Source organism: Pyrenophora tritici-repentis, chromosome 2 (assembly GCF_003171515.1).
Source record: "Pyrenophora tritici-repentis strain M4 chromosome 2, whole genome shotgun sequence".
In the NCBI taxonomy this organism is placed as follows: Eukaryota; Fungi; Ascomycota; class Dothideomycetes; order Pleosporales; family Pleosporaceae; genus Pyrenophora; species Pyrenophora tritici-repentis.
The window spans coordinates 5,051,273-5,077,074 of record NC_089391.1 but is presented as its reverse complement, the minus strand read 5'-3'; the positions used below and the strand labels follow the sequence as shown (position 1 = coordinate 5,077,074).

Here is a 25,802-nt window from a genome sequence, read left to right as displayed (position 1 = left end):
CTATACCTGTTTACCTACCTCATCTATCGATTATGAATCTCACCAACTTTATACTCTCTCTTTTCGAATCTTTCTTTTCTTTGCTTTATACCTGCATACTTATTTTTAACATAAATAACTCTTCTTTAAACTTTTGCTCTTACTATACCTTACTGTGCTTATTACTCTTACTACTGTTACTATCTTTGCCTCTATTATAATTACTCTTGCTTCTACCACGGCTACGGCTGCTATTCTTGTAACTTTTCCTTCTATCGCGACTATCACTCTTACTGTCTATTCAATTACGGTTACGGGTTCTACTATTGCAACTCCCGCTGTTCCTGCCGTCCTTGCTGCTTTTAACATGCTCGTTATTACTCCTACGGCTACTACTACACCTGTGTTTACTGCCGCTTCTACAAATATCGCCACTGCGGCCCCTACGCTTCCTATTCTTGCTATCCACTCCGTCCTTGCTGCTCTCGCCATTCCAGCTGCTCCTGCTGTCCTCGCTGCTCCTGCTCTCGCTAATTACGCTCCTACTATTTCCGCCCTTACTGCTCTTACTCCTGCAGCTTTTACTCTTAATGCGCCTACTCCTACGGTTACTGCTCTTATTGCTGCTACTCTTAATGCTCTAGCTCTGCTATTGCTCTCGCTACTCTCGCTATTCTTGCTACTACTACTGTCCCTGCTGTCGCCAACCTCGCTTCTATCGCTATCCTTACTGCGACCACTCTCCCTGCTCCTATTATTTTCGCTGCTTGTAACACCCTCGTTGCTGCCGCCTTTAAAGCTCCTACCCTTGCTACTCCTGCTATTCTTACTGCTCCTGCTCCTACGGCTCTTACTTCTACGTCCTGCTCTTGCTACTCTTACTCCTACCGCTCTTACTCCTCCGCATTCCGCAATCCTCCCTATTACTGCTTCTGCTCTCGCCACTTCCTCTATCTCTACTATCCCGTCCTTCTTGCTGCTCTCGCTTTCCCCGCTGTTCCCGCTGTCTCTACTGCTCTCTTCTGCCCCTTACCTCCTACGCCTCCTCCACTGCGGTAACTGCGGTTTCGGCGGCCGCTACCGCTCCTCTTGTCGCTGCTCTTACTACCCTCGCTACTTTCGCTTTCCTTGCTGCTCTTAATATCTTCGCTATCAATCCTACGGCTTCTGTTCTCGCTGCTCCTGATACTTACTATCTCTACTGTCCTTACTTTGTCCCTTGTCCTTGTAACTTGCACTGCTCTTAATATTCTTATTACTACTCCTACTACCCCTGCACCTGTTGCCGCTTCTGCCCCTGCTATCCTTGCTGCTTATAATATCCTTACTTCTACCTCTTACCTCTTACAGCTTATATACACCTCCGGCTACTGCTATTGCTACTGCTACTCTCCTACTTTCGCTATCCTCGCTACTCTTACTGTCCTTACTATCCTCGCTGTTCTTACTATCCTCGCTGTCCTCATTATCCTCGCTGCTTCCGCTGTCCTTACAATCCTCGCTGTCCTCGTTGTCCTCGTGCTGCTGTCCTTACAATCCTCGCTGTCCTCGTTGTCCTCGCTGCTTCCGCTGTCCTTACAATCCTCGCTGTCCTCGTTGTCCTCGCTGCTTCCGCTGTCCTTTCTACCTTACTGCCCTTACTATCCTCGCTGTTCCCGCTGTCCTTGCAATCGCTACAATTAACTTAATAGTTAATTCCCTTGCCGTTCGCCCCTTTCTTGCGCTGCCCTTGTTGCTCTTACTGTCCTCGCAATCATCGCAATCACCTTAATTACCTTAATTGCCTCTATCCTCGCGGCTACACATCCTGCTCTTACTGCTCTTGCTACTCTTACTTCTATCGCGCCTGCGGCTCCTGCTTTCCTACTCTCGCTATCCTCGCTTCTCTCACAGCTGATCCCGCTATCCCTACTATCCGCCGTCCTCGCTGCTCTCGCTGCTATCGATATCCTCGCTTCTGCTCCTCACTCCCACCGCCTACTACGCCTGCGGCCGCTATAACTACTTCTGCCCCCTGCTCTTGCTTTCCCTACTGCTCTCGCTGTCCCTGCTGTCCCCCCACTGCTCGCGCTACTCTCGCTGCTTCTCACTTCCTACCGCTGCTACGGCTTCTACAACTCCTTTCGCCGCTGCGGCTCCTGCTCTCGCTGTCCTTACCGTCGTCGCTGCTCTCGCTACTCGCTCTGTTCTCGTTACTCTCGCTATATGCGCGGCTCTCGATGCTCTCGCTGCCAACGGTACCTATCATGTCGCTGCTCTTATTTCTCTCGCCTCTCTCGCTCCCTACGCTCTCGCTACTTGCCATCTCGTTGCTCTCGCCTGCCTCGCCTGCCTCGCTCTCGCTACTTGCCATCTCGTTGCTCTCGCCTGCCTCGCCTGCCTCGCTCTCGTTGCTCTTGCCGCTCTTGCTGCTCTCGCTCTTGCTGCTCTCGCTATCGGAGCTACTCTCGCCGTCGTCACGACCCTCGCTTTTCCTCCCTGCTCAAGCTGCTATTACTGCTTTCGCTACCTGCCATCAAGTTGCCCTCGCTGTCCTCGCCATCCTCGCCATCCTCGCCATCCTCGCCGTCGTCGCTGCCCTCGCTATCGCCACTATCGCCACTGTTGCAGCTATTGCTCTCGCTACCAACGCTGCCTGCGCTCTTACTGCTCTCGCCGCTCTCGTTACCTTCTCTGCCCTCGTCTTTGTCGTTGCTCTCATTGCTCTCGCTGTTGCCGCTGCTTTCGCTACCTCTAATATCTTTACTACCTCGCCTTCGTCACTCTCGCTGCTCTCGCCTTGATCACTGCTCTCGCTGCCCTCGCCTTCGTCGCTACTCTTACTGCTGCTACTATCGTCACTGTTGCTGCTATCTCTCTTGCTGCTAACCCTGCCTACGCTCTCGCTGATCTTGCTGCTCTTGCCTTTATCGCTGCTTACACTATCCGACCTACTCGAGCTGTTGGAGCTACCCTCGTCAACGTTACAACTCTCTATATTTCCTCTACTCGCCTATTAATCTTGTAATCCAACAAAACTCTCCTGCTAAGTTATTGCTCTCAACCGTCTCTAACAATCGCTTTTTTCCTAAAAACTCAAACAACGTCGGCCCTGCTCCTGAATTACTAACCCGAACTCCTCTAACCGCGCCGTCGATCGGTTTCCTACCTCGCTCCGCCCTAATGCTATACTTAATAACCCGCCTATTAATACCCCTCTATACTGGCAATCCCCGTCTTGGACTCTCTGATATCGCCCAAAACTATTCCTTTCCCACCGATTGCATATCTCCTGCGGCACTCCACACCAAAAACAGCCCGAATAACGCTCAAACTTAATTGTCTCTTCCATCCTCTTAATCGACTCCTTGATCCGCTGGCTCTCCTGTCGCCAACATTGCCGTACGTCGTGTGCGCTCGATCCTTGCCCTACCGCCTCGCATAACCCACACCGGTTTATCCATTGCGCCAGCTGCCTACGCAGCCTCGACGTCGGCGAACTCCTGCTGCCGCTGCTGTATCAATCTCTGTCGCGGGCCGCCTTGCTCTCGTTGCTGCTGATTAAACGCCTGCCGCGCCTCTTCTTGCTCCCTCTCCAATGTCTCCGCCTCTTCTTCGTTGCTGCTGCCGCCCTCGGCCACCTCCACCACCTCCATCTCCTCCACCTCCTCCACCTCCTCCACCTCCTCCATCTCTTCCATTCCTCCTCCATCTCCTCCTCCATCTCCTCCTCCATCTCCTCCTCCTCCATCTCCTCCTCCTCCATCTCCTCCCCGTCGGCTCTCATGCATACGTCACACCTCTCCTCTCCCTCCTCGCACCGAGCTCGCTCGGCCTCGCGCCTGTCTAAATACCCGTCCAACATTACCCGTCTACATGTCGCCGCCTCGTCTATGCCTTCGACGTATGCTCGCACCAACCGCTGCTCCGCCTCCCCCTGCTTGTCATCCGCCGCTCGCTGCTCGCCGTCCTGCACCATCATGATGGCCTCGCTCCGCTCCCCGTCTCGCCCGGCTCGCCCGCTCTCCTGCGCGTAATCCAACACGCTAAACGGCCAATCCATGTGGACAATGCACCGGATATCGGGCACGTCCACTCCCATGCCCAACGCGCTGGTTGCCACAATCACCCGCTGCTTGCCGCCCATGAACTCCTCCAACATGCTTGCCTTGCCAACCGCGTGGTGATGATACGCATGGCACTTGAGCTTCTCGGCTAACCCCTTGACCTTTGGCACTGAGTTGCCGTACACTACAATCTTGCCGCTCTTATACTTTCGGACCTTCTGCTGTACCATCGCCAACACCGTTGCCTCTACCTCCTGTCTCTTCCTCTCCTTCTCTACCCTTACCACCCGGTACGCTATGTTGCTCCGTGCTGTTGGTGCCCTAAACATTCTTACCTGCCCACGCTCAAAATGCATTCGCCGGAATAACTCGTCCTCCTCGCTGGGTGGCAACGTTGCTGTTAACATGACCATCTGCGTCTCTACAGCCACTAGCTTACCTAGCTGCTGCATCTGCTTGCGGAACGTGTACTGCCGGTTTAACACGATATGGCACTCGTCGATAATAATCCGATCTAGCTGCCGCGTCGCTCGTAGCCGGTTTAAAAACGTTGCAAATTCCTCTCCAACTGCCGACTCGGGCGTCACTAACACCACCGCTGCTGCGTCTGGCGGACGCCGACTCTGCCACTCTACGCACGATATCCCTAGCTTCTTGCACCGCTGTGCCATGTCGCCACGCAACGCGATCAACGGCACTACCACCACCGTCGTGCCGCCCTGCTCTGCCCACGCCGGCAACATGAACAACAAGCTCTTGCCTGCCCCGTCGGCATCACCGCTACTACGGGACTCTCGCCTGCTGTGATGGCTTTGATCGCTGCCTCCTGCACCCCCCGGAACTTGGCCTCCTCGCCCATCATGCGCTTCAGCTGCGCTCTCGCGTCCATCTTCCTCAGCCGCTGCCACCGATCCACCCTTGCCTCGTCTGCCTCGCTCTCAAACGGCGCTCTCTTCCGCTTGCTGCTTCTTCTCTGGTCGTCCAAGCCTGCCTGGAAGCCCAAAAATCTATGCCAATCCGTGCTCGATGCCCGGAACTGCTGCCGCCTATCCGCCACGGCCCCTGACTGCTCCATGATCCCTCGCGCGTATACCAGTCCCGCCACGTGCGACGTATGGCCCGCCTGCTCGTCGGCAATCGAATCTCCTGCCTGCTCCTCAGCCCACTCCTTATTCTCCTCGCCCTCATCTGCCTGGAACGCTGTCGATCCACGCAAAAACCGCCGGCTGATGCCAATCGCCATCTCCCGGTACCCGGCAAACGTCCACTCCTGGCCCATCGCGATCCGGCTCTCGCGCTTCAACGCCTCCCGCAGCCGATCGGTCGTCCACTTGCGGCCGCTGGGGTCTGCTGGCCACATATGCGACGAAACTGCCTCCTTCTCCCACACCAACGCCTCGAGCCGCTGCTGGAACGGCAACACCAGCCACATATACCACACTACCAGCTCGCCCACCTCGCGCGGCAAATATCGATGGATAATCTTGACGTCGCCGCTGACTTTGTATCCCTTGTGGTACCGTGTCACAAACACCACCATGCCGTCCTCGATGAATATATTGCGATGCCCCCCTTGCACTGTGTTGCTATGCCGTACGCTCAGTAGCTCTGGCCCTCGCGCTGGCTGCCCACCCGTTATATGCATTAACACCGCCAGCTTCTCGCGAAATTCTACCACCCGGTCCATGTATCGCTCTATTGCCTGTCGGTCTACCCCTGACTGCGTCCCGGGCTTCATGAACCGACTCCGGATGCTGGCGCTCTCGCCTACCCGCTCAAATAACCACCTCTCGCCGTTGACGGGCATGTTTGTGCGATGATCCTTCAAAAAGTTCCATCCTGGCCGCTCGTCGGTTGGGTTGTCACGTATGCTCTCCCATGGCACTGCCGGCACCGGCGCTGCCTTGCTGCTAAACATTAACTCCTCTGTTAATAATCGCCGGCTCTCGCTAGCCAGCCCATGTACCATGCCGCGGAACTGCGCCATGCTAAAATGCAGCTCTTTGTACAGCAGCTCGTCGCCAGACTCCGCAACAATCAATCGATCGACATGATTGATTCCTATATAGGTTAAAGAGTTACTTTATTAGGCAGCCTTTAACCTAGATAGGAATCAATCATGCCGATCCGATTGATTGTTGCGGAGTCTGCTCGTCGCCGTTCGTCCACTCTACATGCCCGCGGGTTGTAGTGTTGTAATGGATCTTCAATCCATACGTCCGCAAATCCAACATCCACTGCATGGGGCTATGGCTGCCGCGCACCATGAACCGGTCCATCATCTTCTGCACTAACTGCAAACACCCCTTGGGACGCCGTCGCTGGCTTGGCCCGCTCTCGTACGCGCTGTCATCTAAGTCGTCGTCTGTCTCATCGCCGCTATCCTCCTCGGGCCCTGACATTTCTAGTCCCTTCTGCACGACCATAAACCGAGCGATCTTGATCACCGCCGATAATATCGGCGGGTACTGCTCCGGCCCCTTCCATCCGTCCTCCTTGACGCCCAGCACCGCCAACGCGCACACCAGCGGGCTGTCATACTCTCTACGGGTGATGCGGTGGTTAAGTAATGCAATGCAAAACTCCAAACACGCTTTCTGTATCTTAGACAACTTCTTAGGCTCGGGGCCTTCTCCCTGACCTGGCTCTTCCTCAGCTACCTCTATCGCCTCGTCTATGTCGTCCATCATCTCCTCGTCCAGCTCTTCTCTCTCTTCGTCCATATCCTCGGCTTCATCTTCTTCGTCTCCCTCTATGCTCCGCTTTGCCTGTTCGATTAACACCTCCCATGCCTCTCGCTGCCGGCGCGTAAACCGATACTTGGGGCTCTTCCACCCGTGCTCTTTCTGTGTGCGTGCAAAAAACATTAACATCTGCTGCCACGGTCGTGTGTGCTTGACAATGGCGTTCTTGTCCATATACGGCTGTAACGGCTGGAACCGGGTTTGGTGCATCTCTGTGCGAATTGCCTCCAACCGTATAAACACGCCAATCCGGTCAATAATGGATGCCTGGCTGAACCGCGCCAATCCATCCATGGCTGCCCAAATCGCTGCTTCCACCGGCTCGGCCTGCTGCTCCTGCCTGGCATCTGGCTCTGCCACGGGCTCCTCGATGCACGCTAACAAATCCGGCCTCTCCATGCCCACTAGGTACGGCAACCACTGCGTCCGCTCCAGCCATGGGTTCACCTCGTCGCGCTCGCCCTCCTGGATCGTCGTCTGCGCCCGCTTCTCGATGTCTGCCCACGCCTTGGCCATCTGCTCGCCCACTCGCGCCCATGCTGCTGCCCCGTCTACGGGCACGATTTCGGGGCCTTCTCCATCCTGGCTGGGTGCCTGGACCTCAAAGTACTGCGATCCATGCCGGCTGCTGAATAATCGCTGGCAATGGACCAGCCGGTACCCCTTATCCATATGTGCCTGCACGCTCTTCTGCCTGGTTCGACTTGGCCGCCCTCGCTTCTTCCCTGCTGACCATCCTTGATGGTCCTTACGCCAATGCTTTCGTATAGCCTCCTTACTTCTTGCTACATAATAGCAGCAGCTGGAGTCAAATTGGCATAACATCCCGTCTGTATACACTGGCAATTGCCGCACAGGCTTTGGAGCACCAGTCGGCACCTCGAGCTCACTAGGGTACTGGACTAACCCAGCCCAGCTGCGAACCTGCTGTCCAACTGCCTCAGCCTCCTTGTAACTAACCTTATGCTGCTTCTGTAGATGGCCCTCAATCTGATCTGGCCATACTGCATATCTGCACTCTCTGCATGCCGCTACGCTGTGCTCAGGCACATGCTCGAAATACTGGCACTCGATGCTAGGTTTAGACATGTTGAAATATCGACGCCTACCTGTTCTACTCGGCTTCTTATATACACGCGCTGTTGATCGCTCTCTCGGTGCTTACTCCGGCGGCGCGCGCGCGGCGGGGTGCCGAGCCTCGCGACCTCCTGACCCCCCAGACGCGTAACCCTAACCAAGAACACCAAACCCTAAGCTCCTGAACCACATAGTCTGCTGCGCTGTAAATTCGTCAGATTGTGCGTCTACGTATGCTGAGTTATATGTCTAAATTTGGAGTAATTTCGACTATAGACTAAAAATGGGATGTACTCCTGAAGTTTAATGGGATAAACCCCTGGTTCTAGTATATACCCGCCATACGCGTACTTCTCAGCACTAACAAAAAAATGGTATATTATAACGTACCATTGAGCGCCCTGGGTTAGGGTCTCACATAGGTCAGGTATTTGAAACTGTGTTGAATTACAAAGTAATTGCAGTGCAGAGCTTGTAAGAAGCTCTGCGCGGAATATATCTAAGTGGGGGTGTGCATGGGCCACCAAACAGGTGGCTCGTGCGCGAACATCAAAACAACGCTAAGGCATCTGGCAGGTGGCCTGTGCGGGGCAACGGCCCAAAACCATCACACGTCCCCCCCGAAAAGCGCTCAAAGTTCCGACTGAGGCGCAAACTTATTTGAGTACTTGCTATCTAGTAGCTGGAGCAGGGCTATAGCGAGCTGTCCGTCGTCATCGTAGTCATGAAATGTGGCGTGTGGTCCTGGTCGGCCAGGGTTGCGGCTGTGAAAGTCCTGGACTGACTCTTTACAGCTGCGCAGGTTATGGTAGGGCTGCCATGGCTCTGACTGATCGTCGCCCACCCATTCCACCTTGTATTGCAGCAATCCACGCTCACCTGTGTGAGGGTCGACGAGATTGCGTCGTATGCGAGAGTCTAGGACTTGGGAGACCACGTATTCTGTGACTCCATCGTTGCCAAGGTGGACTTCGGGGGAGCGGCATCGCCTGGACGAGGTTGTCCGGGTAAGGCGTCGTCCTCGTACGGTTGTAGGAGCCATGGGTGGAAGGCTGGGAAGATAGCTTTAAGCTGAGGAGGGAGGTCTAGTTCGTAGGCCATGTTGTCAATGACCCGAGTGATCTGGTATGGCCCTATATTCTTGTGGTCTAGTGACTTAACTGGTCTTTCGGTTTTAATGTGGCGGGCGTTCAGCATCACCCAGTCACCCACGTCGAACCGTGGTGCTGGGTATCGGTTCGCGTCTGCGAACTCTTTCATCTTGTCTTGAGCCCATAGGATTTGTTGTCGCAGGAAGGTGCGCGTTGTGTCAATGCGCTGGGCGAGGGCATCAGCGTTCCGTTGCTGTTGGGCGATAGTAGGGTGGTTGTTAAGGGGGCGCAGAAGGTGAGCGGGCTCCAGTCCAGATCGCGGTTGGCGTCCCTTTGTGGCGAGGAACGGAGATAACCCGGTAGCTGTGCTAATGGCCGAATTGGCTTCAAATTCTGCTAAAGGCAATAGCTGGGCCCAATCCGTCTGTAGGTAGTTAACGTACGCCCTTAGGTATTGTTTGAGATCGGCGTTTGCATTCTCGGTCTGACCGTCGGTTTCTGGGTGATGGGAGGTAGAGAGTTTAGGGTGCGTTCCCACCTGGGCACACAGGCGATTCCAGAAATGTGACGTGAATTGGCGGCCCCGATCTGATACAAGAGTCCTTGGGTATCCTTCCTCTTTCCAGATGTATTCCATAAACTTGTCAACGACTGTAGGCACCTCTAGGTTTTCCATTGCAATGAACTTCTTCATTTTTGATAGACGGTCAACCACGACCATGATGTGTTGGTAAGAGTGACCACACCAGGTTGACTTAGGCAGTGGGGTGATGAAGTCGATGGATATGTCATCCCAGTACTGAGTAGGGACAGGCAGCGGGTGAAGCAAACTATGTTTGGCGGTGCGGTTAACCTTAGAGCGTTTACAGGTTAGACAGTTGTTGGTAAAGCGCGCAATTGTGTTCGTCATGCCCTGCCAGTAGTACCACTGGCTTACTTGTTGGTACGTCGTCGTGCGACCTCCGTGGCCGCCCGGTAGGCTATTGTGGATGTGTGCGATAATCCTCGTACGGAGTTTCTCACTGAAGGGGACGACAAGACGCCCGTTGCCAATAAATAGCTTGCCGTCGTTGCTGGCTTCTAGGTCGGCTAGTTCCATCCGAATGCCTTCCGCTATGAGGTAATGTGGGATACGGCGGTCATTAGAAGCGAGGGCTGTCTTTACATCGCGTAGGCGTGGGTCGCTAAGGCAGAGTTCTAAGAGGACATCGTCGAGGGGGCGATCGTCGGCTCCTTCGATGTCGTCATATGGGTCATGGGTGCCCTTTAGGGAGAAGCGGGCTAACCCTACCAACATTGTAGAGGTGGACAGTGAAGCGCCTTCGCCGCTCTCTTGCATCAGTGTAAGGACGGAGCCTAGGTCGCAAGGATTGTCGCCCAGGCATACTCCGGCGAGGCGTACAGCGGCATAGCTGCCGCCCCATCGGTTGGAACCTAGGATAGTCTGGCATTGGTGCTGGACCCGGTCGTCCGTGACTGAGTCTGGCAAGTCTCCTGTCCGGCGGGTAAGGCTGTCGGGTTTAGTACCCTGTTTACCAGGGCGGTATTGTATGCGAAAGTCGAATTCCTCTAGGAACTCAGCCCAGCGGGCTTGTCGACGATTGAGATTGCGTTTAGAGCGGAAGTATTCGAGCCCGCGATGGTCTGTTAGCACTTCTACCGCCTCAGGAACTCCTGCGAGTTCTGGCCTCCATTCCTCGAAGGCGCGGACTATAGCGAGGAGCTCCTTGTCGTATATCTCGTAATTACACTCTGTGGGCGACATCTTCTTTGAGAGATAGGCGACCGGCCGGACTGATCCGTCTGGCTGGACCTGGGAGAGCACTGCTGCGTACACATAGTCAGACGCGTCAGTTTCTACGATAGTCTTTAGGTCGGGGTCAAAGTGGGCGAGCACCACGTCGCTACAGAAGGCGACTTTCAGTGCGAGGAAGGAGCGCTCAGCTTCTTTAGTCATCTTGAATAGCTTAGGGTCGCCCTTAGTGAGATGCGTTAAAGGTTTTGCGATATCCGAGAAACCGCGTATAAATCGGCGGTAGAAGTTAGCAAAACCTAAAAAGGCTTGTACATCTTTTAGAGATTGCGGAAGCTTCCAGTCCTGAATGGCGCTGACTTTGTCTGGGTCCATTTTAATACCGTCGGCGGTGATGATAAGCCCGAGGAATTTAACCTCTGTCGTTATGAAGTCGGATTTAAGAATGTCCATAGGCAATCCGGCGTCTGCGAGCCGAGAGACTACCTGTACTAGGTGCTTCTCGTGTTGATCAAGAGTCTCACTAAAGATAATTACATCGTCTAAGTAAGCCATGCAGAACTCATCGAGATATTCGTGTAGGACGTCGTTAATGTATGCTTGGAAGGTTCCTGGGCTATTGCACATGCCGAAGGGCATAACAGTGTATTGGTACAGTCCGTAGGGCGTGATGAAGGCGGAGAGGTGTTTATGTTCTTCTTTGATGCGTATCTTATTGAATGCGGCGATCACATCTACCTTGGAGAAGTATCGCGATTTTGAGAGCTTAGCAAGCATGTCCCGGATTAGTGGTGGGCATTTCGGTTCTTGACAGTGTGGGCGTTCAGACCGCGATAGTCGACGCATATGCGGATGCCTCCACCTGGCTTGCGCACAACAAGAAGGGGTGCGGCCCAGGCGGAAGTGCTGCGTTCGACGTGTCCTTTCTTGATCATGTCGTCCACATAGAGTTTCACCGCTCGGGCTTCATCTCGGGACATTGGGCGTAGACGCTGGAATGACGGCTTAGGCGGCTGGCCAGTATCGTCGAGCTTAAGTTCGATTTTGTGGTCAAGGTTACCCCGGAGCTCTGGGAGCTCGTCCGCTTCTTTAGGGTCAAAACCTTGGTACAAGGGATGAAGGACCTTAGGTAATCGCTTGAGGATTTCTTGTCTCGTCATGTGCGGACGTTCCATCTTGTCGCGGAACTTCTCGTAATCCTCTGGGAGCACTTTGGCTCCTGCAGCACGTAGGTGCTGAGTGTCCTCCCATTCCTTGTCGGATAGCTCGGCGATGCGGCCGATTTCATCGTAAGAGGTGATACAAATGTCCTGGTCGTGACAGACGGCTGCCGCGGCTACGCGGCTAGAGATGAAAGCTACATCAATTGGTGGGGGTGCTTTGGGGTGACGAGCAACCTTCCGGCAAGGGTCAGGGACCTGGGGGAGAGGTTGCTTGTGGTGCCGGCTGCTCTGAGTGTGACAGGGTCGGTGGTCGTGGATACAGTTAATTAGACAGTGCTCCGAGTCAAAACTTAGAGACATGTCTTTCCAGTTAACTCGGGGTTCATGGGTTTGGAACCAGGGCGTTCCTAGGATCATTTGGACACCAGAGAGTTTGGTGACATAGGCTAGGACATCTTCGGTGTGGGTGCCAAATGTGACAGTTACCCGGGCCATATGGGTAACGCCTGCCACTAGAGAGCCATCAGCGAGTTCTAGAGTAGCAGGCTGGGAGAGAGAGATAAGGTCGTATTTATGTGCGCGGGCATGAGAAGAATCAATGAAGAGAGAAGCACAACCAGTGTCACCCATGATTTCGACGTGTTGAGGAGAGGAGCGATGAGAAGAAATGATTCCTTTAAAGACTAATTGCTGGCCTACTAGAGGCTGATACTTATCACCGCGTATAGCGGCGGCAGCAATGGCCGAGACGGTGATCCGGGATCCAGTCTGGCTCTGTTGTTTTAGAGCCTTGACACGGTTCGCAATTGCCTGGAGTGTTGGATCCGGGTCGGACTCATCGTCAGAGCTGACTTCTACGGTAGGGGAAAGGGCTAGGGTCAAAGAATCGTCGACAAAGCGGTTAGGATGTAACTCCTCTTCTTCTTCGCTGTCTTCGACAGAAGGGGCAGGGGGAATTAGGGGATGTGCTGGTGGTTGTACTGGGGGTGGCTTCTCATGCCGGGGAGGTCCCTGGGGGCGACTGTCGCCAGGGACTAAGCATTTTCCGAAGGTTGGGGAGAGGTGGAGGTGACGCTAGCTGCGGCGCCCTTGACCTTAGGGCGGGCTGGCTCTCCGACGGGTACGCCATTGTTAGCAATAGCCTTCTCAAGAGCGTCCTGAACTTCGGGGTACGAGTCAAAAGAGGCGACCGGCTCCTTAGAGCAGTAACCTCCTGTAGCCTTAAAGGTGTGATTCTTCTTAAGACAGTTGAAACAACGATTTAAGTGACGGAGGACCTTGACCTGGATGTCAGAGCGGCCACGGGGGCCAGATCCCGAGCTGGATCCACCGTTCCGGGGTCCGTTAGAGGGAGTGGACTTATTGCCGCCTGCTCCGCCGCTCCCGCCACCTTCTAAACTCTGATTTCCTCTACGGTTGCCAGTTGTAGTGGCTCGTTGTGGGTTGGACTGTTCGAGGAGACGAAGGGTTTGACAGAAGTCAAGGTAGGTGAGGCTAGACTCTAAGACTTTCATGGCGGTCATGTCGCGCCACCATACAGGCAGCCGGTTGCGCATGAACTGGATCTTGAGGGTGTCGGGCCAACGAAGGGCCGAGGTGCCGACGTTAAAGCGGGCGATGTACTCACCCATAGACTCTGTGGGCTTCATAGTGGAATTCAAGCTCTCATACCAGGACTGAGCTTCGATGCTAGTGTTCAGCGACTTATAGACAGAGTCAAGGATAGACCAAGCCTCGTTACTGTGCGCGAACTCAGCTCCAGGTTCGAGGTACCCATGCTGGAGGCATCCGAAAGCCTTGTCCTTGGTCTTCTGGCGGATGTAGCTAAGCTTCTTGGTTTCTGAGGCGAACTCGTAGGGATAATCAGCAAACCAATCGGTGACGTCCATCTTCCACTTAAGATAGTCGGCGGAAGTGGTGCCATTACCGGAGAATGCCTCAGGTTCAGGTTTCTTTGGGCGGGGGTGGCGACGGTGATCGTACTCTTCGTCATCGGAGTATCGATTTTTCGTAGACTGAGTGCCGCGCTGACCTTGGCGAGAGAGGGCTGGTAGAGGACTGTTGGCATCGTCGCCTTCAGAGTCCGATGAGTCTGGGGGGAAGGGCCTGTGTGGCCGCGCCTGGCTGACCTAGAAACCTTGGCTGTAGCCTGTTTTAGCTTAGCCTGGAGTTTCTTCATATTCTCTAATGTGGCTCGGTGGGCGTCGTGCTCCTGTCGGTATTTGTCCTTGTAGGCCGATTTGCGGGCGGCGAGGTTCTCTGCCTGGTTCTGGGCCTGCTGGTAGTCTTCGTGAGCGCTTCCGCGCGCGTCGCGGAGCTCCTCGGTTAGGCGTGCAACTGTAGCGACGGAAGACTGAAGTTGGTCCTGGCAGTTCTTAAGGACAGCCTGTGTGTCAGCGACGTCGCCCTTGTAACCCTCAAGGATATCTTGGGTTTCTTGATCCTTGCTGTGGAGGTTTTCGATGACCTTGTCTCTTGCGAGAAGCTGTTCGCCTAACTGATCGCTGTGTTTGCGCTCGTTGCCGAGGTCTCTCCACATATCGCGGATTTGATCATATAGTCTGTTCAACGCCTTAGACTGGTCATTATTCGTATGTCCGATAGGCGTAGTGTGGAGAGAATCTTTGCGTTGGGGGTTGCCTTGCGCATCGTTCTCCCAGAGGTCGAAGGTGGTCACGTTATCCTCGCGAGGAATGACGTAGGACGTAGAGGGCTGTCGCTCGAATTGCGCACGCTCGTAGGCGTGTTCAACTAGGGGTTCTAAGGACGCGGCAGGTCCAGGTGAGAGCCACGCTTCAGAAAAATAATCAGTGTCGACTTCGGCCTGAGACTGGCGCGAGTAGCGGCGTTGCTCGCTCATTAATGGGTAGCGTATGCCCAATGGGCTGCTCAAGTCGGCGCGATGGTCTATGAAGGCCACGCCCTTCTTGCGCGTAGTGATTGTGGTCGGAAGCTCGTCGTCAGAGTCGTCGGAAATGTCCAGTGGCTGCTGTACACTATCGGTGTGGCCGAGGGAGGGGTAGCGTCCTGGAATGCGTACGTCCCTGTCGAAGAGGTTGTTCTTGCCGTGTGCTCGGGGGAGGCCGCTGGCGCGACGCTCTAGGGTTTCTTTGGTCTGGGAGGTGGGCGCCGTCGCACGCGAAGGCTGTTCGGGGGCTGAGTTCTCGTGGCTCTCGTCCATACGGGAGCGGTTCATGGTTGCGGCCGTCTCTCGCATGAAACGAGGGACGCCGAGGGCAGGATTTCGGTGTTCTGTAGTGCTGGGGCGAGTATCGCGCGATGTCTCCTCTGTGAGGAGTTCCACGATCTCGGGATGAGGGGAGTCACGAGCCCCCAGAGGGTTCATGACTTGTTCGACGGGGCGCTTCTCGTGAGGCGCACCGTTGGGCCAGTGTTCGGTGACTGCAATTACGTGTAAGGGTCTCACATAGGTCAGGTATTTGAAACTGTGTTGAATTACAAAGTAATTGCAGTGCAGAGCTTGTAAGAAGCTCTGCGCGGAATATATCTAAGTGGGGGTGTGCATGGGCCACCAAACAGGTGGCTCGTGCGCGAACATCAAAACAACGCTAAGGCATCTGGCAGGTGGCCTGTGCGGGGCAACGGCCCAAAACCATCACACTAACATCTCCCTATTTTGTCCTCGCTTTGCTTATCACCCGCCCTTCGCATATTCCCTATCTATTCCCCTACTATCCTAATTGCCTGTCTTACTACTCTACCTGCCTAAACTCCTGTTATCACTGCCGTATTAAACTCTACTACCCGCCTTGTCGCTCCTGCTCCTACTGCTCTACCCTCCTCTCTACTATATCTCCTCTTTATTACTGCTCTTTGCTGCTGTCTATCTCCTTGTCCGCTTGTCTACACACTAAAAATCTCTCCTCCTCTTCTTTATATCTCTCTTCGCCTCCTTGCCCCTCCAAATACTTTTCTAATACTCGCCTTCTATATCTTATTACCCACTCTTTCCCCTCTACATACTACCTAACGAATTGCTCTCTCATCGAACACCAACTTTTCGAGATGACAAAAAGGTCCTGGATTACCCTTTTTTCATCTCAATTCCATTGAAATGCCTTCCTAGAATCAGTTTCCAACGTCTGCTTTTGCGTGCAGGCGTTGTGGCGGGCGCGCTGGCCGCTGCAACTTTGACAGAGTTGTTACCTGGCCTTAGTTGAGAGAAATCTCTGCAAATGGCCCGTGCGCCAACTGATTTTAGATGTTCGATCGAAGGCACCCTCTACGAAACCGACAGAGCAACGGCTCTTCCTTAGGTATATATCTCTATTGCTGCAAAGTAATAGGCCTATATATCTAGATGCTACCTATACCCGAACGCCCTAAACCAACTCGATATACCGACCCCATATACCGAACCGCTCCAGCACCTGCTGTTACCAGCACACTCACGAGCAAAACACCGACCAGGCACTAGATGTATAGATCTATTATCTCTCTTGTAGATCCCTATATACAGACGCCTACACCAAATACCCTCTCCACCGAACGCCCTAAACCGACTCGATATACCGACCCCATATACCGAACCGCTCTAGCACCTGCTTTCACTAGCACACGCACGAGCAAAACATCGACTAGGCAATAGCTGTATAGGTCTATTATTGTTAGGTTATAATAGATTCCTGTATACAGACGCCTACACCAAAACGCCCAAAACATCGACTAGGTAATAGCTGTATAGATCTATTCTGTCTTGTAGATCCCTATATACAGACGCCTACACCAAATACCCTCTCTACCGAACGCCCTAAACCGACTCGATATACCGACCCCATATACCGAACCGCTCCAGCACCTGCTTTCACTAGCACACGCACGAGCAAAACATCGACCAGGCAATAGCTGTATAGATCTATTCTCTCTCTTGTAGATCCCTATATACAGACGCCTACACAAAACAACAGACAGACACTGTATAAAACTACAAACAATATTTCTTTTCGCAAAGAGCTCGCTGTTACATCTCTTTCTGTTCACCACACTGCTCTTTAGCACCCGCGCCAATGGAAGACTAGCTCGGAAATTGGACTACGCAACTATCCTCCAAATTGTACAAGACCTATAGAAACTCCATATTGAACAACATACATAGAACGGCTTAGCCAAAGTCCTACATAGTCACCGACTGATACAGGACTCTAATGGAAATATAATAATAATAATAATAATATCCTCCTTCACGGAGAGCCTCATATTGAAGGCCTTCGAAGCTACTGGGATCTGGCCGATAGATGCCAACGTTATCCTCCGTAGATTTGCTAGCACGCCAGAGGCTGAGAGAAGCTCATCATCAGGGCTCTCTGATCATCATTGGAGAAAGATAGATCGATTAGTTCGAGCTGCTGTCACTGATAGCCATCAGTATGAGGCAAGAAAGCTGCGTTCAAGCGTCCACCATCTCTCTGTTCAGAATGAGCTTTTAAAGCATAAGAGTGAGGGCTTAAGGGAGGCTCTTCAACACAAAAAGAAGCACAGGATGAAGGGCAAAGCTCTTGACCTTCAACAGTGCCAGGAATATCACGGTAGCGCTGTCTTCTGGTCTCCTCGCAAGTTGCGTGAGGCTCGAGTTAGAGAAGCAGTACGGGAGCGAGATGAGACGGAGGAGAAACTCCAAAAAGCACGGGCCAAGAAGCAGCGCGAGGAGGCTCGACTGCAGCGTCAAGTTGAGCTCGAGGAGAAGCGTGTTGAGAGGCAGAGGCTCAAAGAGATGAGGGAGGTTGAGTGAGCTGAGAAAGCAGCTGAACGCGCGCGCAAAGTTGAAGCTCAACACCAGAAAAAAACTATCCAACAAGCTCAACAACGCAAGCGTAAAGCCTCACGAGTACTCTCACCAAGTAACAAGCGTCAAAAACGCGCTGGCGCTGCTCACGCTGGTGTTCAAGCTGGAGATGAGCTATCTGCTACTCCAGCCAAAGTCACATCACGTGGCCGCAACGTCAACCTCCCACAAAAATATAGATAGTACAAGTTGATCACAAGCATCTAATTACAGCCTCTCTACAGAATCTCATGATAATAGCTATTGTACGTGGCTCAATATCCTCACTTTTGAAGTGGTGGATATGGTGTTCGGCGGGGCACGAGGTGTCTCCGGGCATGAGCTGTCCGTGCACGTTAGCTAACGATGACGCAGCGGAGGATAAGTACGATAAGTAGAAGAGGAGCGAGTCGTGCTCGGAGAAGGGTTCAGATTACGCAAGAAACCCTATACAATACTAGGTAGCGCTACGCGACCGCTACCTATGCCTTAGCAAGCTTACGCTTGACGTACTCTCTATCCTAGCGTCGAGCTGCAAGTGTGAACGCATGTTTAGTGAGCTTAGCGATCTATTAGAACCTCGCCGGCGGGCTATACAACCTTAGCTTTTGGCGGCTATACAGTGCGTACGACGGTGGCGAAAAGCTGGCCTAGGCGACGATGAGGTAGCTATAAAGGCAACGATATCTGACGCAGAGATGGACGTTTTGTACGACGTGAGCACATGGGACGACGAGAGCGATAGCTGAAACTCAACACTAAAAGAAACTAATGCCAAGACTCAAGCCTCAAGCTTTTCAAGCCAAGCCACCTAATTTATAGCTAACAAGCCGGTCAAGCCAAGCTCACGAGCCAGGCCGGCTTGGCCGGCTTGTTGACAACTATGGACGTTAGACGACAAACTTTAATGCTTGTATCTATTCGTAATCTACCCCAACTTTATGACAGTACAGTTCGATCTACGGAGGTGCCTTTCAAAAGTTATTGCTAGCGCGGTAGATCTATCGGCCCGATATTTCTTGGCACAGTCAGAGTTTTTGAAGCTGAAGATAGCAGTATCTTCGCTTTCTTTGGTGTTTCTCAAAGGTTAGTTATACTAGTAATGGCTCCTCGTTCTCACACAGACTCATTCACACGTGCTATAATTGTTACTTTAAAGTCCCGCTTTGTGGGCAAATCAACGAGCCAGATCAGCGAGATCCTGGGTATTTCCCCACGCACTATCGACGCTATCTCATCGAACACCAACTTTTCGAGATGACAAAAAGGTCCTGGATTACCCTTTTTTCATCTCAATTCCATTGAAATGCCTTCCTAGAATCAGTTTCCAACGTCTGCTTTTGCGTGCAGGCGTTGTGGCGGGCGCGCTGGCCGCTGCAACTTTGACAGAGTTGTTACCTGGCCTTAGTTGAGAGAAATCTCTGCAAATGGCCCGTGCGCCAACTGATTTTAGATGTTCGATCGAAGGCACCCTCTACGAAACCGACAGAGCAACGGCTCTTCCTTAGGTATATATCTCTATTGCTGCAAAGTAATAGGCCTATATATCTAGATGCTACCTATACCCGAACGCCCTAAACCAACTCGATATACCGACCCCATATACCGAACCGCTCCAGCACCTGCTGTCACCAGCACACGCACGAGCAAAACACCGACCAGGCACTAGATGTATAGATCTATTATCTCTCTTGTAGATCCCTATATACAGACGCCTACACCAAAAACGCCCTCTCCACCGAACGCCCTAAACCGACTCGATATACCGACCCCATATACCGAACCGCTCTAGCACCTGCTTTCACTAGCACACGCACGAGCAAAACATCGACCAGGCAATAGCTGTATAGATCTATTCTCTCTCTTGTAGATCCCTATATACAGACGCCTACACCAAAAACGCCCTCTCCACCGAACGCCCTAAACCGACTCGATATACCGACCCCATATACCGAACCGCTCTAGCACCTGCTTTCACTAGCACACGCACGAGCAAAACATCGACTAGGCAATAGCTGTATAGGTCTATTATTGTTAGGTTATAATAGATCCCTGTATACAGACGCCTACACCAAAACGCCCAAAAACATCGACTAGGCAATAGCTGTATAGATCTATTCTCTCTCTTGTAGATCCCTATATACAGACGCCTACACCAAATACCCTCTCTACCGAACGCCCTAAACCGACTCGATATACCGACCCCATATACCGAACCGCTCCAGCACCTGCTTTCACTAGCACACGCACGAGCAAAACATCGACCAGGCACTAGATGTATAGATCTATTCTCTCTCTTGTAGATCCCTATATACAGACGCCTACACAAAACAACAGACAGACACTGTATAAAACTACAAACAATATTTCTTTTCGCAAAGAGCTCGCTGTTACATCTCTTTCTGTTCACCACACTGCTCTTTAGCACCCGCGCCAACGGAAGACTAGCTCGGAAATTGGACTACGCAACTATCCTCCAAATTGTACAAGACCTATAGAAACTCCATATTGAACAACATACATAGAACGGCTTAGCCAAAGTCCTACATAGTCACCGACTGATACAGGACTCTAATGGAAATATAATAATAATATAATAATATCGACGCTATCTTCAGCCGAGCCTGCCTTCGAGGCTTTGAGCCAAATGGACCAACCCTTAGACTCCGCAACAATCAATTCAATCCGGTCACTCTCCTAGACCCACTTACCTATCTAGGTAGGGCTTAAACTCCTATAGGTAACTACTAGGCTTAAAGCGGTAATCAATCAATCCAATCTGAACCTTCTAGGACCCACTTAATTGATTGTTGCGGACTGTGCCAACCCTAAAGGTTCTTCCTGAACACCTTGAAGATGCTCCTCGCTCAGGCCGCCCACGTAAACAAGAGGCTATCCATGAACCTACTGTTGACAAAGTACGCCGTGACCGTTATGGACGAGAGAAGAGCTGTGCTGACATAGCTGGTGATCTTAGTCTCTACGGTTACGACGTCTCTCCTACCACGGTGTGGAGAGTCCTCAAGGCAGCAGGATACAAGAAGACGAAGCCGACGAGGAAGCCTGGGTTGACGAAGAAGATGAGACAAGATAGACTTACCTGGTGTCTCGCTCGTCAGCACTGGACTCTTGAGGACTGGAAGAACGTTATCTGGTCAGATGAGACCTCTGTCGTACTGAACCACCGCCGTGGTGGGTATCGGGTGTGGAGAAAGGCAGATGAGGCTCTTACAAGATCTGTGATACGAGAGAGGTGGAAGGGATACTCTGAGTTTATGTTCTGGGGCTGCTTCACGTATAATTACAAAGGTCCCTTTCATGTATGGAGGCCAGAGACAGCCCAAGAGAAGAGAGAAGCAGCTCTTAAGATTGAAGAGATGAATAAGATCCTAGAGCCTATTATGAGAGAGGAGTGGGAGCTTACTATAGGCATGAAGAGGATAGGCTTAAGGAATAAGCCTGGTAGAGCTCCTCAATGGAGATGGACTAAGGAGAATGGCAGAGATGTCAACAAGCAAGTCAAGCTGGCTTGATTCTTATCGATTGCAGATCACAGACAATATAGAGGCTCGTGCACAGTGGCACGTCCCAGAGAATGGTCTGTGATCTGCAATCGATAAGAATCAAGCCAGCTTGACTTGCTTGTTGACATCTCTGGAGAATGGGAAGCTCACTCGTGGTAATGATAAAGGTGGCATTGATTGGTGGCGGTATCAGACTGAGGTTCTTCTCCCGAAGCTTATCCCCTTTGCTAAGGAGTGTATGAGAGAGAGGCCAGGTACTCTTGTTCAAGAAGATAAGGCTCCCTCTCATGCTCACCAGGCCCAGAATATTATCTATCAACGAGAGAGTGTGGAGAAGCTCTTCTGGTGTGGTAACTCACCTGATCTCAACGCTATTGAGCCAGCCTGGCCATGGTTAAAGAGAAGAACTACCAAGAAAGGAGCTCCAAAGAGTAGAGGAGAGGCCACAAAAGCATGGGAGCAGGCCTGGAGTGATCTCCCACAGTCACAGATTCAGGCATGGATAGAGAGAATTCCTATCCATGTTCAAAAGATTATTGAACTTGAAGGTGGGAATGAGTACAAGGAAGGCAGAGGCCTGCCAAGAGTTCGTGGAGACTGATCTGTCTGTATTTCGGTAGTTTCTCGGTCAAATAGGAGACCCCCCTGTCAGCAATAACTTTTGAAAGGCACCTCTGTATCACGGTCCTAGTTCGATCCGCGGCGGTCCTAATTCGATCCGTCGTAGCCCCCGCTTCTCTTGTTAAAAGCCTAAGTATCTCTAAAGATCACGGCAAGAAATATCCGGTTGATCCGGAGCCCCGCAGTCCCAACAAGAAGATTGAGCGCGAACACCAAGTTCCGCCAGCTTCCGGACCCACTCATGCTCCCTTAAACCCACGTCTTGACGATTTGAGCAAGGGCCAAGGTTAGAAGACTGAGGAGTTTCTTGTAAGTGACGTAGAGGTAGGAGATCTTTGCTTTGGTAAGATTAGACAATAGTATTACGACATGATCTTTGGAAGAAGTATTGATTTATGGTCACTACTCTTAGTTCCTAGTTCCCTGTTGACGAGTGCCGCACTGTTGGACCCCTAGAGTAACACGAATCGATTCGCTGCGACCCTAATTCGATCCGTCGTAGCCCCCGCTTTTCTTGAAAATCTCAGCAATAATTGACTTAATTGACTTAATTACAAGCAATCAAAACAAGCAAAACTTATCAAGCTTCTTGCTTGTTGACAAGTCTGCTTGCCTCGGCTTGAAGCCGGGCCGGTCAAGAAGGGTGTCGTTCCCGCACGAGCCTTACGCTAGTGCCTAATTCGGTACTAGCGTCTTGTTTAGCGAGGTTGTCGGTTCGATCCATAACACTAGTGTCACGTCGCTCTCGGAGTCAAACGATTGTACATGCAAGTAATGATTACCCTACACTTAGGAAGGCTAGATTGGCTTGCTTTGCATGCTCACTTGGTCTTGACCAGCTCGGCTTCTAGCGGAGGCTAGTAATAGCCTGGCTTCTGTGCCAAGCGGCTCTTGGCGTAATCTTTCGGATCAGCGCCGTGACATGAAGATTGGATAACAATGTTCCGGGCTTTTACGGAACTATAAATGAGATGCCTAGATGCTTGTTAGTAAGCCAGTCGGCTGCAAGAGCTTGCCACGCTAGAAGTAAAGAAGAGTCAATGTCTCCGTAGAAATGCCGAAAACTGTCTTATGACATAGGTAAGTTACAGTGTCACTACGTAAAGTTTGCCACGAGCAGGGATCCTTCTCTCTAGGTCCTGGGCCTAAGTCAAACTATGCACAGTACGTGCCGTGTTTAATTTCCGTATCCACCCCTATGCAGGTACTGACGCGGCCTTCTAAGTTCCTCGCAAGCCTCCTGTACAATTCTTATCTGATATAATATAACATCCGTCCTGACTCAACCTTTACATCACTGTTTCATCTCCAATAAGTTTATCACTCTTAACACAATCAGGAACAAAGGTTCTATTGAAGAGCGTTGTTTCACCATTTTACAATAGACTTAGTCTGTATGTGCATCTAGAAACGAAATTACTAAGATTTTAATTTGTCAATTGTAGGCCGCTTATTTCATGTCTTGCTTCCGGGCACACTGAACTGCTGAACCCTGACGCCATTCTTATATTGGCTTCCCTGTTGGTATGATATCCCTATCAATCCGCAGATTTCGCTAGCTTATAATATTTCTATGCTTCTTAGGTAAATAATAGAAAGCCTACTACTTATTCGTCAGCAATATTGCAACCTAAGATGTTGACATCGTTGTCCACGTACAAAAAACTTACAGGAGATGATCAACCTGAAGGAGAACGGCTGGATGAGGGCAGCGGAGAGTTGGAGCCACTTGAGTTAGATTGTGCACGAAGGCCATCTGAATACTCGACGATTCGAATTGTTGCCTTGGTATGGAAGTCGTTCATTGTTGCCCTCGCGCTGTACGGCCTGGCGGACCTAGTGCAACGTGCACACGACGCCTTTACTTCTAAGAAGGACAACTCATGCTATTGCGGACGCTCTGTTGCTGAAGCAACAGCTATGGGCTGTCAATACGACTTATTGGCTTCCGCCTGGCTCCCCGATTGGTGTCGTGATAAAGAATTGTCGGCTGAATTCGACCAGGCAGGTCCAGGGCCTGGCGGCGCTTGGGATTATTTTGCAGACAGCAATGGTACTATACCTATAGTACCTTCCGAGGTGGGCCTCATTGCGGATACGAACAAATTTTATCATACTACGAATGAGTGGCACATAGTGCACTGTGTCTACTACTGGAGGAAGCAGTATCGGTCTAGGCTTATAGGCACGGTGGTTGAAGCAAGATATGACAATGAGGGTCATATAAAGCATTGCGGCAAGACATTTTTAGAGTATGTTACCGAAAAGTACGTAGACACTCGTCAAAATGCTGCTCTTAACAGCTCTTAAGAAACAGTTACTATACCGGTACAAGCGAGCGCCGCACCTACCAAGTTGTCAGATAATAGCACTGTTGATGAGAGCGTACAGAAGCTGGGTGATGCTAGTGCGACCCGGCATCTGTGAGAGCCAATCAGACCACAGTAAGGCTTGGCACCCCCTAGGTGAGCCCACAAACCGTGGACAGAACATAACACAATCAATCATCATCATCTATCAATATTGTTGCCTATTTCATTAGTATTCCGGATAAGAGTGAATATCTGACACAAGTTTACGCACTTCTCTTATCTTAACGTACAATTGCTCAATGTAGCGCTACTCTACCAGCTTCAAATCATCGAACACCAACTTTTCGAGATGACAAAAAGGTCCTGGATCACCCTTTTTTCATCTCAATTCCATTGAAATGCCTTCCTAGAATCAGTTTCCAACGTCTGCTTTTGCGTGCAGGCGTTGTGGCGGGCGCGCTGGCCGCTGCAACTTTGACAGAGTTGTTACCTGGCCTTAGTTGAGAGAAATCTCTGCAAGTGGCCCGTGCGCCAACTGATTTTAGATGTTCGATCGAAGGCACCCTATACGAAATCGACAGAGCAACGGCTCTTCCTTAGGTATATAGTTCTATTACTGTAAAGCAATAGGTCTATATATCTAGACGTCATCTATAACCGAACTCCCTAAACCAACTCGATATACCGACCCCCTATACCGAACAGCTCTAGCACCTGCTGTAGTTCACCAGCACACTCACGAGCAAACTATCGACAAGGCAGTAGATGTATAGATCTACTATGATTGTAAATAGATCCCTGTATACAATTGCCTACACCACCGAACGCCCTACCTACCGAACGCCCCAAACCGACACGATATACCGACCCCCTATACCGAACAGCTCTAGCACCTGCTGTAGTTCACCAGCACACTCACGAGCAAACTACCGACAAGGCACTAGATGTATAATCTATGATTGTTGTAATAGATCCAATATACATGCCTACACCACTGAACGCTCTACCTACCGAACCCCCCAAACCGACTCGTTATACCGACCTCATATACCGACAAAACTAATAGAGAGAGCTACTCTATAAAACTAAAAAACTACTTTCCTACTACAAGAGCTCGCTGCTACATCTCTTTCTGTCTACCACACTGCTCTTTAGCACTAGCGCCTACTCTATGTCACGGTAATCACCCTAATTCCCTGACACCTGAACGGCTATAGACGCTAGGTGCTCCTGTAAGCACCCGGCATCTGTTGATTAGCTAAGATCAGCACAGGCCCCGCGCTAGGCGCACAGGCCCCGCTTATATCTGCTCACCGCAACTTGAACCTGTTCTGTTTCCTTACGCAACGTCTTGTATCTACACTAGATAGTAACTACGATCAATAAAGAACTGCAAGACTATCTTCTGTCTGTGTTCGACTGCGACGTAGTTGTGAAGGTCGTCCGAAGATGATCTTGGGTTGGTTCTCGGGGATAGAGTGATGCGATGGACACGAGGTTGTATAGCACGGTTGGTAGATCGATGTAATATACGGGGAGTTGAGAATCAAGTACTAATCCTTAGATTTCGAAGTTGAACACAATGAACCGTAAGGGCTCATTGCTTACTATTATATAGTGAGTGTGCCCTCCATGTTGAGGTCTGCCCTCCTTGCCTTCCATGGAGGTCAACGCCCTCCATGGATACACTGGGAGGTGTTGCCAAGCCTG

The 25,802-nt window shown here is 51.5% G+C and overlaps 9 protein-coding genes across 9 annotated transcripts; 6 read left to right on the top strand and 3 right to left on the bottom strand.

Annotated features, from left to right (window-relative positions):
- Positions 1-346: 346 nt before the first annotated feature.
- Positions 347-1,120, top strand: PtrM4_073840 (Competence multi-domain protein; the record flags this gene model as incomplete). The annotated part of the gene is made up of 1 exon (XM_066106081.1): positions 347-1,120. One exon carries the CDS (start codon positions 347-349, stop codon positions 1,118-1,120), a length of 774 nt encoding a protein of 257 aa, XP_065964708.1.
- Positions 1,121-2,225: 1,105 nt separating this feature from the next.
- Positions 2,226-2,762, top strand: PtrM4_073830 (uncharacterized protein; the record flags this gene model as incomplete). Its single annotated transcript, XM_066106080.1, has 1 exon — positions 2,226-2,762. One exon carries the CDS (start codon positions 2,226-2,228, stop codon positions 2,760-2,762), a length of 537 nt encoding a protein of 178 aa, XP_065964707.1.
- A 672-nt stretch (positions 2,763-3,434) lies between these two features.
- On the bottom strand, positions 3,435-6,012 carry PtrM4_073820 (uncharacterized protein; the record flags this gene model as incomplete). The annotated part of the gene is made up of 3 exons (XM_066106079.1): positions 3,435-3,470; positions 3,827-4,785; positions 4,818-6,012. The coding sequence occupies 3 exons, from the start codon at positions 6,010-6,012 to the stop codon at positions 3,435-3,437; spliced, it is 2,190 nt and encodes a 729-aa protein (XP_065964706.1).
- A 130-nt stretch (positions 6,013-6,142) lies between these two features.
- PtrM4_073810 (uncharacterized protein) lies at positions 6,143-7,858 on the bottom strand (the record flags this gene model as incomplete). Its single annotated transcript, XM_066106078.1, has 1 exon — positions 6,143-7,858. One exon carries the CDS (start codon positions 7,856-7,858, stop codon positions 6,143-6,145), a length of 1,716 nt encoding a protein of 571 aa, XP_065964705.1.
- A 619-nt stretch (positions 7,859-8,477) lies between these two features.
- PtrM4_073800 (Myosin-tail-1 domain containing protein) lies at positions 8,478-15,199 on the bottom strand (the record flags this gene model as incomplete). The annotated part of the gene is made up of 5 exons (XM_066106077.1): positions 8,478-8,835; positions 8,874-11,496; positions 11,520-12,864; positions 12,927-13,911; positions 13,983-15,199. The coding sequence occupies 5 exons, from the start codon at positions 15,197-15,199 to the stop codon at positions 8,478-8,480; spliced, it is 6,528 nt and encodes a 2,175-aa protein (XP_065964704.1).
- A 2,154-nt stretch (positions 15,200-17,353) lies between these two features.
- Positions 17,354-17,637, top strand: PtrM4_073790 (Trichoplein multi-domain protein; the record flags this gene model as incomplete). Its single annotated transcript, XM_066106076.1, has 2 exons — positions 17,354-17,598; positions 17,634-17,637. The coding sequence occupies 2 exons, from the start codon at positions 17,354-17,356 to the stop codon at positions 17,635-17,637; spliced, it is 249 nt and encodes an 82-aa protein (XP_065964703.1).
- A 2,854-nt stretch (positions 17,638-20,491) lies between these two features.
- On the top strand, positions 20,492-21,168 carry PtrM4_073780 (uncharacterized protein; the record flags this gene model as incomplete). Its single annotated transcript, XM_066106075.1, has 2 exons — positions 20,492-20,553; positions 20,613-21,168. The coding sequence occupies 2 exons, from the start codon at positions 20,492-20,494 to the stop codon at positions 21,166-21,168; spliced, it is 618 nt and encodes a 205-aa protein (XP_065964702.1).
- Positions 21,169-21,230: 62 nt separating this feature from the next.
- On the top strand, positions 21,231-22,071 carry PtrM4_073770 (uncharacterized protein; the record flags this gene model as incomplete). The annotated part of the gene is made up of 3 exons (XM_066106074.1): positions 21,231-21,233; positions 21,296-21,745; positions 21,796-22,071. The coding sequence occupies 3 exons, from the start codon at positions 21,231-21,233 to the stop codon at positions 22,069-22,071; spliced, it is 729 nt and encodes a 242-aa protein (XP_065964701.1).
- Positions 22,072-23,415: 1,344 nt separating this feature from the next.
- On the top strand, positions 23,416-24,090 carry PtrM4_073760 (uncharacterized protein; the record flags this gene model as incomplete). Its single annotated transcript, XM_001942394.2, has 1 exon — positions 23,416-24,090. One exon carries the CDS (start codon positions 23,416-23,418, stop codon positions 24,088-24,090), a length of 675 nt encoding a protein of 224 aa, XP_001942429.1.
- Between the last annotated feature and the right edge of the window lie 1,712 nt (positions 24,091-25,802).